At 37.4% G+C, this 18,512-nt stretch overlaps 2 protein-coding genes across 5 annotated transcripts in view; both read left to right on the top strand.

The window, feature by feature from the left end:
• The window catches only part of LOC139762775 (FRAS1-related extracellular matrix protein 2-like), an 84,553-nt gene extending 75,744 nt beyond the window's left edge, over positions 1–8,809 (top strand). The window contains exons 27-28 of the mRNA XM_071687913.1: positions 580–966; positions 3,986–8,809. Of these exons, the coding sequence (XP_071544014.1) occupies positions 580–966; positions 3,986–4,201 (603 nt within the window). The 3' untranslated portion in view covers positions 4,202–8,809. The remainder of the gene's footprint in view (positions 1–579; positions 967–3,985) is intronic.
• A 5,355-nt stretch (positions 8,810–14,164) lies between these two features.
• Positions 14,165–18,512, top strand: part of Tango11 (transport and golgi organization 11) — a 44,131-nt gene continuing 39,783 nt past the window's right edge. Inside the window, exons 1-2 of one of the 4 annotated variants that reach the window (XM_071687907.1) lie at positions 14,165–14,198; positions 15,738–15,824. In XM_071687907.1, coding sequence (XP_071544008.1) covers positions 15,810–15,824 — 15 coding nt within the window. In that variant the 5' untranslated portion in view covers positions 14,165–14,198; positions 15,738–15,809. Of the gene's footprint in view, positions 14,199–14,275; positions 14,298–15,737; positions 15,825–18,512 lie in introns of those variants that run through there. The other 3 variants (XM_071687912.1, XM_071687911.1, XM_071687908.1) reach the window with 3 other exon arrangements.

Genomic DNA, 18,512 nt, shown 5'->3' with positions numbered 1-18,512 from the left:
TTTGAAAAGATAAACAGGAGGGGAGGATTTCCAGCCCCTACCCCTTTTAGTTGTCTTCCACGACACACAGGGAATACATGGGTAGTATTCTTTCACCCCCATCCCCACTGATTTCCAGAGCACTACAGTTCTTTATGATTATTGTCTTGTATGACATTCCCTCATTTTGTTACAGTGAACATTTTTCTGAAGATAGGAGCATGCATGTCACTTAGTACTTTATCCTTTGCTTTAAAGAAGCAAACAGAGATTATCACAGTAGTACACATTTCATTTTGTTTCCAATTTATGTATTTTTTTCTGAAATTGTAAATTTTACTGTGCTTATTTACAGAGAGGGAGGGGGTTTTATTTTCATTGGGCTACCATGCTACTTTCATGTAATCCTACTTATTACCCCTTCCTGACAGTGTTTACAGTGATCATTACTTACATTCCAGATGGTAGAACATATTAGAATAGTGCAGCCAAAACATACAGTACAATCTCAAATTTTAATGAAAGACGGTAGTAGCAGGGAAAATTTTGAACACCAGTGTCATTCACACATTTTTTTACATAGGTGTCATTCACTTTCAGGTATCGTATGGGCGCCAGTGGTTCATTCACTGTATCTACATTGTTCGTTCAGAGGAGAATGCTGCACGAGGTATTGGTAAAAGAGATACATCCATGCAAGTCGGTCACCAGCATTATGCCTTTGGTAGATTGCCTAACACTCTTCCAGGACAGAAGACTGCATCACCACATAATTTATATCAACGTTTAAGCTACAGTGAAAAAAGTTCACGTGCTTTCGTAGGATATGACTCTTCAAGATTTATGCAAAGCACAAAAGAACGGAAGAAACGGGCCAATGATGAAGTGCCTCCTGTTGATGTTGATAATGGAATAGGGACCAATATGCATCGGTTGTCTTTGAAACTACAGTATAGAAAGAACTTAATGTCTAGTCTTCCTAACCAGGTAGGTTAATCAGTAGTTTATAGTCAGTGAGCAATTTATGCAGTAGGAGCTTGGTTTCCTCTTAGAGATGTACTTTAGAGATCTAAATGATGCTATTCATACATTTATTCCCCCTTACACTGTCGGACCTTCTGTAGGAGCACACTTTATCATAATGTCTTTCCACTAGCTTTAGTTTATGTTTGTTAGTATTGACAATTGTCAAACCAAAATTTTTTGTCTTAGCACTTTCACTTCACTTGTCACATAACCCAAGGAAAGTGCTGTACATGCACTTTCTTATTACTCTAGATATTGGTGATGTAGCTTGGTGTGATGATTTCTAGAATCACTATGTTTGAAGAAGCATCATAATTTCAGGGACAACAATTCAGTTTTGTGACAGACCACACTCCCTTCATTGCCTCCTGAAAGATGCGTGAAAACCTCCATATATGATTCATGTTCGACTCAGATATGACTTGTTATATTGCCATCTGAAGTAATATCCCTAGGACTTAACTCTTCCTCCTGTTATTGCCTGCAGGGGAGTTAATAGACTAATTTCAGGTGTCTCTTTTCTTCTCTACATTCATCTTATTTTTCAGCTAGAATTTCCTTATGATGATTCAATTATACATCTGTTGCAACAAAGGTAAACTCATCATAGCTTCTGCTAATCCCCATCCCTTATCCTGAGTTTGAGACATCAGCTTGTAGACAAAAATTGACACATCATTGTTGGTCAGGAAGTCACATTAGGCAAACTGCAAGAAAGCTTGTAATGCAGGCCTACAAAAGAAACTGTTTTGGAAAATTCAAGGTGAATTAATGGACAAGTGTTAAATTGGATCAGGGTACTTCTCTGTAGGAGGGAACAAAGCATCCAAATACTTTTCTGTAGGAAGGGACAAAGCATCCAAATAAGAGGAGCAGTTTCTGATTGGTTGTACTTATACTGTTTGCATTTTTTAAATGAAATACCAGATGTTATACAGTGGAGATCAAAGACTTGAATACAGAAAGTCTGCAACCAGATGTTATACAGTGGAGATCAAAGACTTGAATACAGAAAGTCTGCAGGAAAATATTGATGAACTCAAAAAAGATCATTATTTTTTTTCGAATGATATCGTCATTCTTATAAGGAAGAGAAATAGGGAATCAGGGTATAGAGAGGGAGTTGTAGAGGATAAAACCGAAGGAGAGGGTCTAGTTGTGTATATTACCCTTAACCTGAAATTGTCTCTTGTGCTGGTAAGGTTACTGTGAAACCAAATGTCAAATTAGTGAGACTTAAACGTTTACATGTATGAATGAGGAAAGGGATATGCTGGACAAACTTTACAAAGAGTTTGGTTATCCCTTTAGGGAATAAACAGTGCAAGCCCAATAATACTACACCATGGGTGGTATCGATAAGTTACAGAAAGTACAGAGAAAGGCTTCAAAACTAGTAATTGAGCTAAGGAACTTGCTGTATGAAAAACGATTAAACCCCCTTAGGTTGACTGGACTAAAGGAAAGAAGGGTCAGAGAAGACCCTATCAAAGTGTTTAACTCTTTCACTGCCAATGACTCATATGCAGTTCATAGTTTTTCTGTTCACTATCACTGACATGAACATGGTCAGTAAATTCTGAATTCATCTCATCCATAGTCAAGGCACAACATATATTTGTATCAACTCAGTTATCACCCAAGCAATGTTGTCATGTTATATTTGTACATTTTAGTATCTCAGCTGGTCAGTGTTTATCAAGAGGTCTTAGCAGTGGGTGCACTATTGTCATATTCCTTCAGCATTGCAAGTTGCACTTGGTCAAATCAAAAGGGATAGAGGGAAACAGCAGTATTAGTCCAAAGATAATATTGAAGACCCTGACCAGTTAGTCATACATACCTTGTCTATGTGCATCAGCCATTGCGTGCAGCTCACTTTCAGTGGTCAACAGAAGTGATTTTAATACTTTCAGCAGACATGAGTATTTTCTTACCCTATTTAGTACTGTATTACATGCATCAATCCAAAGTTATGTATTTTATTCAATGTCAGTGTCAAAATATTGAAAACCAATTATTTTTTATTTTTTATTTTCAAAAATTATCTGCAGAGGAGGGTATAAGGGTGCAGCATATAAAAAGTTGAACTTGTAGCTTCTGAAAATCTAGATTATAGGTTCTTCCTCTTGATAACTGGAAATCAGGATGGGAAGATGATATGGCACTCATTTAGATTTATAAAACCAAGGCATAAAACCAAAAAAAGAAGATTCCGTTGGTGCCATTGTTACATTCGTGGCAATCACTGCTAGAGGAATTTGTTGGCACTCCTAGTATGAATGTCTTCAAGAATAGTCACAGTAGGTACATGACAGTGAAAGCTAGGTCTCCTTATCAGCCCTAATACCCTTATTCCACTTATTCTTCCATAAAGGTGAGCCATTTTTCCAGAAGCTGAAAAGTCCTGTGCACCTGTTATCAACCAACCATACTTTGAGCTGTAGCTGGTCTTGGTTTATTAGTTGTCAATACATATGTGACATTTCATATGAGTTCGAGACATGACCCCAGTGGGGGAATAAAAATGATTGCTTTATTTGTATCAAAGGTCTGTGAATAGCAAGCCTGCAATCATTCATTTGTATTAAAGGGTTGTGAGTGACTGGCATGCAAAACACCATTACTGAGGAAAGATGGATACATTGTTGAGGTAACACCAAACATGTGTCCTTCATACTATCATTCACTCCAAATATTATTCCCTTCAGGCAAAAACAGTTTTATAGTAAGCTTAAATTTATGCACCTTGGCATGCTTTAATGCTGAATTGATTATCACTTATTTACTCATTCTGTAATTTTTAAACTGCTGTCACAGTCTCACCTTACTTTTCAGCTTTTAACTTATGAAGTCTCTTTTGCATTAGAGAAATGTCTATGTTATTTTCATGTGATCTTTCAGTAATTCTCAAATGTTATTCTGTTAATAGCAGATTAAGAAAACAGTTTCAAAAAATAAACATTCTCTTTGCTTACAGGACTCGGAGTTCCCTCTTGTGGCATTAGGCATTGGCTTGGCATGCACTGTGGTCCTTCTCACTTCTGTTGCAGTGGTTGTGATCATCAGAAACCATCATGAAAGAGTAATTCCACCGGGTTATATGACTGTATCAGTAACTAATAACAGTGATAAAAATCACCTTAATATCAACAATCAGTATTACCACAGTTATGAAGAAAATACTGAAGTGTAAATTGAGATGTCATCCTCACTGAATACAGCCAAACTGATAAGAAAACCACAATAACATGAGTGATTGATACTGTAAATGGTATTGAAGCACAGCTAGGACTTGCATGTCAACCCCATTATACCATATCATTCCAATCAACTCTATCTCAAGCATGCCTTTCTCCCTCCTGCATGTTTAGGCTCTAATCGCTCAAGATGTTTTTTCACACCATCCTTCCTTCTCCATTTGGTCTTCCTGTTCTCTTTGTTTCCTCCACTTCTGACAAACTTTTTTCACTCATTCTCTCGATATGTCCAAACCATTTCATGACACCTTCTGCTCTCTCAACCACTTCGTTTTTATTACCATACATCTCTTCTACCCTTTCATTACATACTTGATCAAACCCCGTTTTTATTACCACACATCTCTTCTACCCTTTCGTTACATACTTGTTCAAACCCCCTCAAGCCACATATTGTCCCAAGACATTTCATTTCCAACAATTCCACCCTCCTCTGCATAGTCTGATCTATAGCCCATACCTTGCATCCATATAATATTGTTTGTGATTGTTAGGATTACTATTCCTTCAAAACATACCATTTTTGCCCTCTCAGATAAAGCTCCCGTTTTTCACACATTCAGTGCCCCCAGAATCTTCATTTTCTCACCCACCTTTTGACTCACTTCTGCTTCCATGGTTCCATTCACTACCATGTCCACTCCTAGATATTGAAAACATTTCTTTTCCTCCAATTTTTCTCAGTTCACACTCACAATCCAACTAACCATCCCTCAACCATGTTAAACCCAATAACCTTGCTTTTATTCACATTTACCCTCAATTTTGGTCTTTCGCGCATTCTTCTAGACTCATACACCAGCTTTTGTTGTTTTTCACTCGAATCAGCCACCAGTTCTGTATCATCACTGAACAATAGCTGGCTCACTTCACAGTCCCTCTCATCCCTCACAAACTGTATACTCGGCCCCTTTCCAAGACTCGCTTTTACCTCCCTCACCATCCCATCCATAACCAAATTAAACAACCATGATGACATCACATACCCCTGCCACAGACCAGTCTTCACTTGGAACCATCCACTCTTCTTACTCATTCACATGCCTTACACACTTGATAAAAACTTCTCACAGAGAGAGGTGTGGTAATGAAAAGAGTTTGGTTAAGAAAGCTGAAGAGGGTGTGCTGAAATGGTTTGGAAATAGAGAATGAGCAAGAAGAAGTTTACAAAGAGGTTGTATGTATCAGAAGTGGAGGGGAAAAGAAAGAGACCAAACTGGAGATGGAAGGATGGAATGGAAAATGTTTTGAGTGGTCAGGGCATGAACATGCTGGAGGGTGAAAGGTGTGCACAGATCAAGTGAAATGGAACAGTGTTCCGTACAGGAGGCAATGTTCTGTCAGTGGACTGAGCTGGGGTTTATAAAGTGGCTGGGGGAAACCTTAGAAAAGTTTGTGAGGCCTAGTTGTGGATAGGGGGCTATGTTTTCAGTGCATTGTAAATGACAACTAGCAAATTTTTTCTGTTCCTAGCGCTGTCTTGCTAATGGGGGAGAGGATGGAAAAGTATTCATACCTGCTTGATTTCATCCATTCCTGGTGCCACCCTGCCCCACTGGAAACAGCATCGCTACCCCCTTGAGTAAGGTAGCGCCAGGAAAACAGACAAGAAAAGGCTACATTTGTTCACACCCAGTCCCTAGCTGTCATGTTTAGTGTATTAAAACCACAGCTACCTATCCACATCTAGGCCCTACTGACCTTTCCATAACATACTCAGGCATTTGGCGTTACCTCAAGAATACTACACAATTATAAGGATGCTGCTTGAAGTGCTTCTGCTTCACTGCAGCATACAAGAAAATGTATATGACAAGACAGAGAAAAGAAAGCTTGTGAATTGTACATTTCTTTTCTCAGTCATCTTGGTGAAGAAACGTAAGACACTGAAATGTAATGAAATATGTACAGTGTATGATATGTAAAAGGAGTACCATTAACAGTTTTATGTAAATCCGAATGAAAACTTATGGAGGTATGAAAAGTATAGTGTCAAGAAATACAGTATTAAAACTTTTATAGTGCATCAGATTTTTAGATAGCATATTGTATTTTGGATCCTTGCAGTAGAAGAGATGTTTTAAGATAAACATGTTTATTATTTAAAGTTGAACTGTTTTAAACAGTATCTTCATAAAATGGGAGTGTGTGTATGCGAAATTTTAGAATCAAAAACTTGAAAGGTAAAGCAAAATGCAGTCCTCTTTTGGTGAAGAACTATAGGCATGATTGCCATTTATGTTTTTATATATAGATACTTTGATGTCTTAAGATAGTGTTTACATCATAATTCTTATACCTCAGGCATCTCATCAATCACTGCCATGGTCAAATGTGATTTCTAATGATACTTAGCAGCTAATTTTAATTTTATCTAGTTTCCTCCTTGAGAGTAACAGTATAATAGAAGAGTCTGAATACAAAAGAACTGGATTTAGTGAGCAATGTTAGTGTTACTTTAACCAGTTCTGGCACTTTTCAGGAAATTATATTCTTATATTTTTACCAAATCAGTAATCATGTGTATGGCTTCATCTTCTGTGTAATCAAACTCTTTAAGTGGAAACGTGTTTCATATTCCAATAATGTGAAACGTTGCACATAAGCATTTTAAGGGGTGATAACTCAGGTAAGATCATGACCCACTGATCAGCATTAGTGACCAAGGTTGAAATTTGGGATCTTTTGATCTGCATCTTGTTATTCTTTCTACTTCTCCCAAGGTTTCTTTAGCCTCTTCCTCTGCATCATTATATGACACATGTGCAACCGTTATAGTAATTTGAATTCTGCAACTTTTTTAATTTACAGTCAGTAAATACTGAGATTTTCACCTGCAGACTTCTGATACTTTCTGAAGTCGGTTTAGATTAACACATTGAAGAACCCAGCATTGCTACCACAGACTTACACCAGACATGAACTGGGTAGCCACCATTGTTACTCTTCACCCATAAATGTTTATGATATTTTCTAATTTGTGATATCATTTTCAGTCATAAACCATTTGTTTTAACATATATTTGTTTTTAAATGATTATTCTGTAATATTATATATTATGAATTATGAATACTACCAGAGAGAAAGATAGACATTGCTTGGTGTAGAACATAGGATACCGTGTGATGAGTCTTGGCCATTGGCCTAGCTACTACTTATAAACACACACTCACGCACACTACTCACAGAGAGAATGGGGAACATCTTGCACATCATATATACACCATGATGGAAACAAGTGACGAATATAGAGATTTTTTGTGAATTTTTCAATGCAAACATGATCCTAAACCCTTTACTTCTTTCCATTCAAAGGTTCCATTACTGTACTTTTCATCATTTTAGTGCTCAAACTGGTGTTAGGTATTTTAAAACAGCGTTTGGCTTTCATCCTTGTACATTCATAATCTGTCAATCATGCAACCATTACATCTTGTTGAAAGTAGATGGCCTGCATTTTTGTCAGAAGTCATGAATTTGGGTCTCCCACCCAAACACTCCAGGCTAGCAAAAAGGACAGGGACGATTAACTCTTAAAGTAGATTTACTACCAGTGTTATCAGTATTCAAGTCTGTGAGACTAATTCAGTGCACTGGTGAATTGGTTTCTCATTCCATTTGCTGGCTTGCAAAGATTGGTGTAGGTGACCACAATTCTGCAGAATTAAGTCCTGTGAAAGGTGTAAGCCTTTATGAATGTGAACATCCCATGTATACAGAAATGAATTTGATTACCGTGGATAGGTAAACCGTATTTCTCAATATATCCAGCACAATCTCTAGATTTAGATATCAAAAGTGGATTTAATGTACCAACAAAAGCTGCTGAAATAATTGCAGTTCACTCATGGATCACTTGATAGCCTTTCTTTGTATAGTTCTGAAACTGGCAGGATCATGATACATTATCCCCATACCTAAAAGCTCTTATGTGATGTTTCTCATGGACGTATCTGAATTTGTTCAGTTGTTATAACATGTGATCCTTTACAGTCATGCTATTAGCAATTGTGTGGTCTCTCTTCATAGTATGATTTATGTACTTTTGTGTTATTTAGTGTATGATCTTTTCTAAGTTTACTTGAATGTGATTTGTTCTTTAATGAAAATTCATTCTTCTTTGCAGTATTTATGTAGCATACTATTATGCAATGTTTCAGTTTTTGTATAACTCATATTCTTAAGAAGTAGCACTTGTTCCTAGCATTATGTATATGTAATGCATATTTAATTCTAGTTTATGCTCAACTGTTAGAATAGATTATTTTTTAATATCTTATGGATGTAAATAATGTTTTGTCGTTAGATGAACCAGTAATTTGTGGTTATGTGATTGTGCTCCAAAACCTACTCAGATAAAATGTTAGCAGACTAAAGGTTTTTTAATTAAAGAGAATTCCAATTATTACAGGCAATGGAACCAATTTTCAGTGACTTTTTGTTTTTAACTTTTTTCTATTGCATTTCTTTTCTTAACTAAAACAGACATAATTTATGTTGGTTTTTCGTGCTGTACAATAAAGTTGTACTGTACTGTGTTTACATCCTGACTTTAAATTCTTTAATGCCATTGCTGTTCATAACTATATATTGGAAAGGAAGTATTTCACAAAAATATTGTATATAGAATCATACAATTTCTGTTACACCTACTGTGTAGTGATTCAAATTGGGTCAAAAAAAAAAAAATTGGAATAAATTCCAGCTTTTTTTATGAAGTGTTTCTGACAGTTTTGTTACTTCTTGTCAAGATACTTAATAAATATAATCCTGTATAAGTGTCATGTACAAATATTTAATAGCATTATTTCAGTTATGATAATTTTTCAGACATCATGATCAGGTAAATCCATAAAAGGCAAATTACCTCCATCAGTTTATTATTTATATAGATGGTCAGTCTAGGATGCTGCAAGACATAATGGGGAGATTCTTTGGGTCTTGAGGGAGAAATTAACTGTGCTTAGGAATGTCAAGATTATTGAAGTCAGAAGTTAAATTCAAAAGAAATGTAGTGGGAGAAATAAAAATGAGAGGATAGAGAATTGCCTGACAATAACAAGGAAGGGGTAACAACAAGGATAGATCATTACGTCATAAGGAAGACGAATTTCATAGTTCAAAGCTGAAAAAGGGAAGACAAGGATACGTTAGTTAATGTTGCGAGAGAACATCAAACACTTTGTTGAGGATAAATATAAGTGTGTACATAAAGAAAGAAAACAAAGGAGTTTGTTGAAGTTTTGAAAGTACAGCATGCAAAAAAAATAGGATTCAGTAAATCTAGTATGAGACAGATTCCATCAAATGTGAGTAATACATGAGGATTTAGATGCAGAAGGCCCATGCTATAAGATTGTGTATAAGAATGGCAGGAAATGAAAAAGCTCTTGAATTTTAGGAACGAGTGAAAGAAAGTAAGCCAAACACCATAAACATAGTTGAGAGTAAACTCAACAATTATGGTTTTCCCAGAGGGATATATGAATACAAGATAGAGTGGCAGATATAGGGTGTTTTGGTCGAGGTGGTGTGCAAAGTGAGAGGGTTAGGGAAAATGATTTGGTAAACAGAGAAGAGGTAGTAAAAGCTTTGCGGAAGATGAAAGCCGGCAAGGCAGCAGGTTTGGATGGTATTGCAGTGGAATTTATTAAAAATGGGGGTGACTGTATTATTGACTGGTTGGTAAGGTTATTTAATGTATGTATGACTCATGGTGAGGTGCCTGAGGATTGGCGGAATGTGTGCATAGTGCCATTGTACAAAGGCAAAGGGGATAAGAGTGAGTGCTCAAATTACAGAGGTATAAGTTTGTTGAGTATTCCTGGTAAATTATATGGGAGGGTATTGATTGAGAGGGTGAAGGCATGTACAGAGCATCAGATTGGGGAAGAGCAGTGTGGTTTCAGAAGTGGTAGAGGATGTGTGGATCAGGTGTTTGCTTTGAAGAATGTATGTGAGAAATACTTAGAAAAGCAAATGGATTTGTATGTAGCATTTATGGATCTGGAGAAGGCATATGATAGAGTTGATAGAGATGCTCTGTGGAAGGTATTAAGAATATATGGTGTGGGAGGCAAGTTGTTAGAAGCAGTGAAAAGTTTTTATCGAGGATGTAAGGCATGTGTACGTGTAGGAAGAGAGGAAAGTGATTGGTTCTCAGTGAATGTAGGTTTGCGGCAGGGGTGTGTGATGTCTCCATGGTTGTTTAATTTGTTTATGGATGGGGTTGTTAGGGAGGTGAATGCTAGAGTTTTGGAAAGAGGGGCAAGTATGAAGTCTGTTGGGGATGAGAGAGCTTGGGAAGTGAGTCAGTTGTTGTTCGCTGATGATACAGCGCTGGTGGCTGATTCATGTGAGAAACTGCAGAAGCTGGTGACTGAGTTTGGTAAAGTGTGTGAAAGAAGAAAGTTAAGAGTAAATGTGAATAAGAGCAAGGTAATTAGGTACAGTAGGGTTGAGGGTCGAGTCAATTGGGAGGTAAGTTTGAATGGAGAAAAACTGGAGGAAGTAAAGTGTTTTAGATATCTGGGAGTGGATCTGGCAGCGGATGGAACCATGGAAGCGGAAGTGGATCATAGGGTGGGGGAGGGGGCGAAAATCCTGGGAGCCCTTGAAGAATGTGTGGAAGTCAAGAACATTATCTCGGAAAGCAAAAATGGGTATGTTTGAAGGAATAGTGGTTCCAACAATGTTGTATGGTTGCGAGGCGTGGGCTATGGGTAGAGTTGTGCGCAGGAGGATGGATGTGCTGGAAATGAGATGTTTGAGGACAATGTGAGGTGGTTTGATCGAGTAAGTAACGTAAGGGTAAGAGAGATGTGTGGAAATAAAAAGAGCGTGGTTGAGAGAGCAGAAGAGGGTGTTTTGAAATGGTTTGGGCACATGGAGAGAATGAGTGAGGAAAGATTGACCAAGAGGATATATGTGTCGGAGGTGGAGGGAACGAGGAGAAGTGGGAGACCAAATTGGAGGTGGAAAGATGGAGTGAAAAAGATTTTGTGTGATCGGGGCCTGAACATGCAGGAGGGTGAAAGGAGGGCAAGGAATAGAGTGAATTGGATCGATGTAGTATACCGGGGTTGACGTGCTGTCAGTGGATTGAATCAGGGCATGTGAAGCGTCTGGGGTAAACCATGGAAAGCTGTGTAGGTATGTATATTTGCGTGTGTGGACGTGTATGTATATACATGTATATGGGGGTGGGTTGGGCCATTTCTTTCGTCTGTTTCCTTGCGCTACCTCGCAAACGCGGGAGACCGGAAAAAAAAAAAGAAAAGAGAAAACAGACGTGTGAGGTCTGGCCCTACTGGTGAATGAAACTAGAATTCCAAGAGGTTATGGAAAACGGAGAACCTCGTAGCCAGTATACCTGAGAATGAGTAATTGAAGAAATCTAATTAATAACCTTACTTTGATACTATGAATTGTAAGAAGCAATAGAGAGCAATGGTAACGCTCTTGTTCTAGAGGACTTCAGTTGCATTGTTGGGAAATACTAGTGACTTGGATGCTTAAGACTCACAAAGGTTTGAAAAAACATTAAGATTTATGCTTGTAGAATGCTGGCAGGAGAACTTTTAGTACCAACATATCTCAGGGGTTGCAAAGTGCACAGCTGTGGATGTATTAGCAAAATTGGATTTTTTTTCATGTACAGTGTATGTGAAATTTAAAGCATTACTTATGGATCTCCACTTGCAAAATGTGATCAAGTACTCGAGTTAGATTTTACAGTAAAAGGAAATGTTTAAAGACAGTACTCAAGTTAGATTTTACAGTAAAAGACGAAATGCTTAAAGACAAATGGTTGATCAAAAATGGAGAAAGTATATAGATAGCTTTAAACACCTACTTCATCGAAAGTTGAATTCCATAACATGGGTATATAAAGCAATACTTTATTAGATTTTGTGAAATCTACATCTGAGGTGTAGAGAGGTATGTACCAACAGCAAGATCTAGTGAGAGGGAACAGAGAAAATTGAACGAATGATTAACCAACAAAGTAAGGGAACACAGAGATGCTGTGGAAGAGATTTGGTAAACACGAGTCAAGGTGCATGTAATAGAGCCAGAAATTACTAAATTAGAAGGTAGGAATGAGTGAAGTACGAAAAACGAAATTGATAATTCAAAATTATGCAAAACTATCTCAATCTTATAGGGGATGTATTAACAGCAAAGAAACACACTTAGATCAAGTTGCTTATAAAGGAAATTTATTACTACAGATGAAGATATATGTGAGGAGTTGAATCCAAAATAGAGTGTGTTTAAGTTTGACCTAGTGGAACTGGTACCACTACTGCCAGCCAGAGAAAGGCAAGAGAATCTAGGAAATATTGTGATTGATTGAGTGGAAGTGGTAAAGCTCAAGAAGGTGCCTAATCCTCACAAAGCCCATGGTTTATATGACACCTCACCATTTGTACTTGGAGCATGGAGAGATTCCTAAACATTTGGCAAGATAAATTTTCCTCAGTGAAAAGAATGCTTCAACAGAATAGGAAAGGGCAAATATGATGATATTCAAAAAAAGGTTATAAAGAATTAGCCATGAATTGTAGGCCAGTTTTCTTAACAACCTGACTTTTATTATTCATAAACTCAGACTTCATTGCTACTAAAGATCTTGAGTATAGCAGGAGACTTGAATGCCACAGAGAATCCTAAGAATGCTGCAGAAGACTTGGTTTCCAACTAGAGTCTTGGAAAAGCTGCAGCATTGGTTGCCACCCAGATTCCTGAGAGAGCTTCAAGAATTTTGGTTGTCAACTAAATTCCTGAAAGATCTGCAGGAGACTTGGTTGCAATTGAGGCTCTTAAAGCTGACAGGAGACTTGTTTACCAACGACAGTCCTGAGAGAGCTGCTGAAGATTTGGTTGCCTCCGACATCCTGAGAACTGGGGGAGATTTGGTTGTCAACAGGTCTTGAGAGAGCTGCAGGAGACTTGGTTGCTACCCAGACAACTGAAAGAGCTGCAGGAGATTAAGTTCCTACCGAGGCTCCTGAAATCTGCAAAAGACTTGGTTGCTACCACGACCTCTGAGAACTGCAGGGGACGGTAACCACCGGGTCACATAAGAAAGCTGCAGACTTGTTTGCCACCAAGAAGCTTGGGAAAGCTGCGGGAAACTCGGTTGCCACGAGTCCTGAGGTTGCTGCACAAGACTTGTTTGTCACAGCTGTGATTGAGAGATCTACAAGATACTTGGCTGCCATCATTCTCTCGCAACTCTCCTTGCTTTTACACCTCATCCGCCTCGTAAATTGAAGGCGAAGTCAAAGAAGGAGGCCCGACAGTAGGTTTTAAGTTATGAGGACCACATAAGGTTCATTCCTGAAAATCTTAGTAAGGGAATTAGACCATGACAATAGATATACATCACCATGTTCTTTTTTGTATTTACGTATACGTAAAGAAAATTATCTGATCATTGCAAACCACGATCAAACTTTTTGAATGATGTCTTTATTCAGAAGTAAGTGAATCATAAATTAGGTGTTGCAGTTAAAAGATGCATGAGAAAAGGTATATGCGGATGAAGGGCAGGTCTTAGGTAATAAACAGCCGTGAATCGTTTATTATATAACGTTCATATTAATAAAATGAAGATTTTTACCATATGTTTTCGTTTTGTTTAGTCGATATTCCTCAAGCGGTAACGAATACTTCACAACAACACTTCGTAACTTAGAACAAGGCAAATAATGGCATCATATAACTTACTTTCTTGTTCCTGTGGATCTAAATGGACATATCAAACTAATAGTATTAAACTAATAGCATTAATTAGAGGAAGGAATTGTAATGAAGGTGATGTATATATATATATATTCTAAGCATCGATCGTGGTGTTGGTTCCGGGAGGCGCCGCCCGTGGCGCCACCGTCTTTGTTGTCATTCTCCAAGGATCAGCTGGGAGGGTAAGACCCCAAACCATCCTAATATATCTAAATACACGGCATTACAAGCTATACACCAATTATTCATTGCCAGAGTCTGGGGAATGGAGTTGTAATATGGTTTGTGTCAGTAGTTATAGAGAGTTGTTTGTAACCGGCGTATCAATTTCATATTTTATTTTTTTTGGGTGATCAGGTAGTGATAATGTGACACGGCTGAGAGTTATAACCAGTTCCACCAGGGGTTTGGGCTTGGGGGGGTGGGGAACATACCTTTAGTCTCCTTACCCACCATTAGGACAGGAGAAGCTAAGATATTATGTTCATTTATCATTATAATTCATTAGGACTTGATTAAGATAAGTTATTCTAGTGATATGTGTTCAGACGAAGTTGTATACATGATGATAACACATCTAACATTACACGTAGATAAAGCTATGTGATTATCTGGTATATGTATATACATATGGAGAGAAACCTACTATATATAAGCTTCTTAGGGGGTTTTATACCGACATTTCTTTACCAGACACTATATCACATTATTGTCCTATTTATTCATATATAAAGTAGTGGTGGCTGATGGCTAGATCTAGGTATAGATGTGGTATAGTAATATTTTCATCATATTCTGCCATTATCTTTGGTTGAAATGACGATTGTGCTATGTAGCGGTACTGTAGTCTTCAGTCATAAAGAGTTTGTGGTGAAGCATGAATTGGATCATTTTGTTTTACTCTGTGGTATTAGACGAGGCAGTTGTGGTGAAGGTTATAAATGCTAGGTTAATTAATATGGATGTAGGGGAAACACTTGTCATAGTTTATGGAATCTATGGAAACCTCCTGTGGCACTAGAGATTAAGTTAATTTTGATACTACTTGCAATTGAAAAATTTGGTAGTTATGATTGTGAAATACAAGCTATTGTGTGGCCTGTGAATGTTTCATGGTCAGGAATGTTGTTAACCACTCTTCATTAACCCCATATTTTTCCAGTTATTCGTAACATGCATCATTATCATATTATTTAGTACTATAGAATAACACAAAGTTATGTTCTTATTTATTCTGATCCCTAAGCTCTACGCTACACACACTTCCAAAACAAAATCACATACTGTCCAAAGTCGTGCATCTTATGTGCTACTTTACCCAAGTACATAGATGCACATACTTCTGCACGACAGCTGAAGATGTTTGAGAGATGGGGACCTCCGAGCATAAAGCTCCCTCCCTGCACAGTACAGATACTGTTGGAAATTAGATATAACATTAATTATATTAGTGCATAGTTGCCAATATAAGTGAATGTAACCTAACCTAGGTACATATGTGGGAGATCTCACATTTGTATTCCTATGCCTTGATGTTTCCAGAAATTTTACCTGGCAGTGATACATAAAACTGAGATATTTATGTAGTTTAAGGGCACCATGAAACAAATTTTGTAATGTCATTGACCTTGTTTTGGCAGCGATGGGTTGGTTTGTTTATAATGTGATGAATTGATGAAGTATCATGTGGATAATTTAGTTTCTTTTCTTTTATCCTACAGTAATGAATAAGTTGATTGTAGGGAAGGCATTAAAGTTCCAGTGTTGTGGCACAACAGAAACGATTTACGGATATGGAGGAAATGGATGTGAGTGAACTTTTTATGCTTAATTAAGTGATTTAACAAGGGAAATGTGATTTTGAACATTACATTGTATCCTAAGGTAGTATATGATGATATTAGGAAAATTTGGGGTAAAAGTAAGAGAAACTCTTCAAGATATCAACAGAACTTAAGGAAACTTAACCGCACAACCCCTGGCAACCTTCATGTACCATATTTTTTTATGATATTCGAAGAAAAAATAAATTCTATGATGTCTGCACTCAGTTGCTGGGAGTCTTTTTATGCTGATTATTTTTATTTACTCCAGCCATATTCAGTCAAAATGACCAAAGGAAAATGGCAACAGTGTCTGGTGTATTTTGACAATGATACTGAATATTAAGATAAATTTTGACCTTTAGATGTAGTTGGATGAGGTTTGCATGGGTTATGTTGATTGATTCCAGTCTTTCATGGACTTTTACTTCACATTTGCCGGATCATTATAGTCCATCAGGCAATTTTTTGAAGTGAAAAGGATTAATAATCCAAATCATGCTTCTCTAGTGTTAATCATTTTCACTAAGTATAGGGAGTTGATTAATGTGAGCCTCTTCAAAATCCATGAATTATTTCCTATGGTGCCCCCTAACTGGAGCTCTACCAGGAGGGGTATGAAAAGGAAAATATTAGGTTGATTGGCATAAAGAATAGGTGAAGGACTTTTAGAAATCAACAAAGTGTATGAAAGCCTCATCTGACTTCCTTTATCAGCCAAGTTTTAGTTTATGTTTTGATAAGTTTGAAATATTCCTTCAAAGGCTCAGTCCTCTGTTCTTAAAGCTACCTCGCTAACATGAGAAATGGCGAGTAGTATGAAAAAAAGTTTGAAATATACCAGCATTAATGATGACTGCTGCTTTCTGGCACAGGGAGAAATGTGTTTGCTGAAAGTGGTTTATGTTATGGAATGCATGTAAAAGCAGACACTACATGTAAAGATGAGACCATAACAGTTAATTATCCCTCAAATGATTTTGGAGTTAAAGTTGGGTGCCATGGGAAGCTTTTGGAAGTTCTGTTGGTTTATAGACTGGTTTCTCTTACTTTTAAGTTGATAAACCCACACTTTCTTGATTTACATAGTCCTCTTCACTCTCAACTTATTTGAGATCACAATAAAAAATACTCCACTTCATGCCACACTCGCATTTTATTCTCCACACAGGAGATTATCATTACAAAATGAAATCAATGATATTATGAAGTTATTTTTGTACTGCTCCAAAACCACATACATATCACAACCAAATCAAGTAACTAGAGCCATGTTTAACTTAGCCTGACTTTGCCCAACTTAACCACTTGGTCTTACAGGGCAAAACCTGTCTTGAAACTTCAATGGGTTTGTGACTACCTGATTGGAATAAAACATAAATAAAAATTATTATGTCTGGAAGGGATCTAAGTGTTTGATTACATTATTTGAATTACATTAGATTCACTGAAGAGCAGGGATATTGCAGGAATCATTAAGGAATATGTCAATTGACCACATCTGTTATCTAGTACTGCATAGGCAAATGTGATTAATGTTATGATCCCAGGACTTCAAAGATCAACGATACAGTTTCCCACAAGGTGTTCTTTACTCACCAATTCCATGACATACATATAAACTTTTTTACTGTACTTTCCTGCCCCAGGAATCTATTCTCAGGAGCTCCCACAGTACATGAAAAGGTGGCCACATCACTTGCTTGGGCCCTTTGATCATTCTGTTTGGTGATGTGTGTTTGAAGGATGAAGGCAGTATTGTTAAGGACTTTATGTTCAAAAAGGAAGTTGTATCATGGGCATGACAGTTTATTTGAAAAGTTGAATCAAGGTTTGTAGTATTGTTGAGATGGGTGATGTTTAGAAAGCATAACTCGTACATCCCTGGGGATGGTAGTTCTGGATGGATGTATGTCTATTGGAGTAGAATTTAATACTTGGTTGCAAGGGCAGTTGTATAGAGCTTGAGTCATTACTGTGTCTGTGTGTTTTGTCAGTGTTATGACTTTTGGGGGAGGGGGATTCTCTGAGTATAAGTTGCAAGAGAGTGAAGCAGGAATGAGATTTTTGTTCCCCTTTGGGGTTGGTCATTGTTTATAGTGTGATTTGAGTGGTAGGGGTCTTATGCTGTTGCAAAGAATTGGGTGCCAAGCATATTAAGTGAGATTGTGCTGGAAGAATTTTTGTTTCATATTGCAAGCGTTAAATGTTTGAGCTTGTAAGACAGCTAGTGGTTGCTCTCCGGAGTTTTTTTTTAGGAGCTTGTAGTTTTTAAGAGTACTTTTGTTAGTAAGATGACCAAGCACCCAGTGTTTTGTTTATTTGATAAATTGTGATGTGCATGGTGATAGTCCATCATACCATGAAGTAAGAGTGACGGTACAATGATAACCACGACCTTGACTTATGGTTGTGCTGTTATAAGCGGCAAGTCCATTTACATAAGTTATCTTAAGGCTCTTATTTACTGATACAGGGCACAGATTTGTTAGGTGTTGGTGTCTGGGCTGCACTGGAAAATACTACTGTTCTTATTTATTCATATACATACCACTGACCATAAGAGGATTTGTTGCTGCCCTTATTATAATTTACACTGAAGTACATTACTAGGGCTAATTTAGTTTGTCCTGTATTCCCATAGTATCTAGGTCATCAGAAGAGGTTCACTTT

This window comes from Panulirus ornatus, chromosome 44 (assembly GCF_036320965.1).
Source record: "Panulirus ornatus isolate Po-2019 chromosome 44, ASM3632096v1, whole genome shotgun sequence".
Classification (NCBI taxonomy): Eukaryota; Metazoa; Arthropoda; class Malacostraca; order Decapoda; family Palinuridae; genus Panulirus; species Panulirus ornatus.
This window is presented reverse-complemented; position numbering and strand designations above follow the sequence as displayed.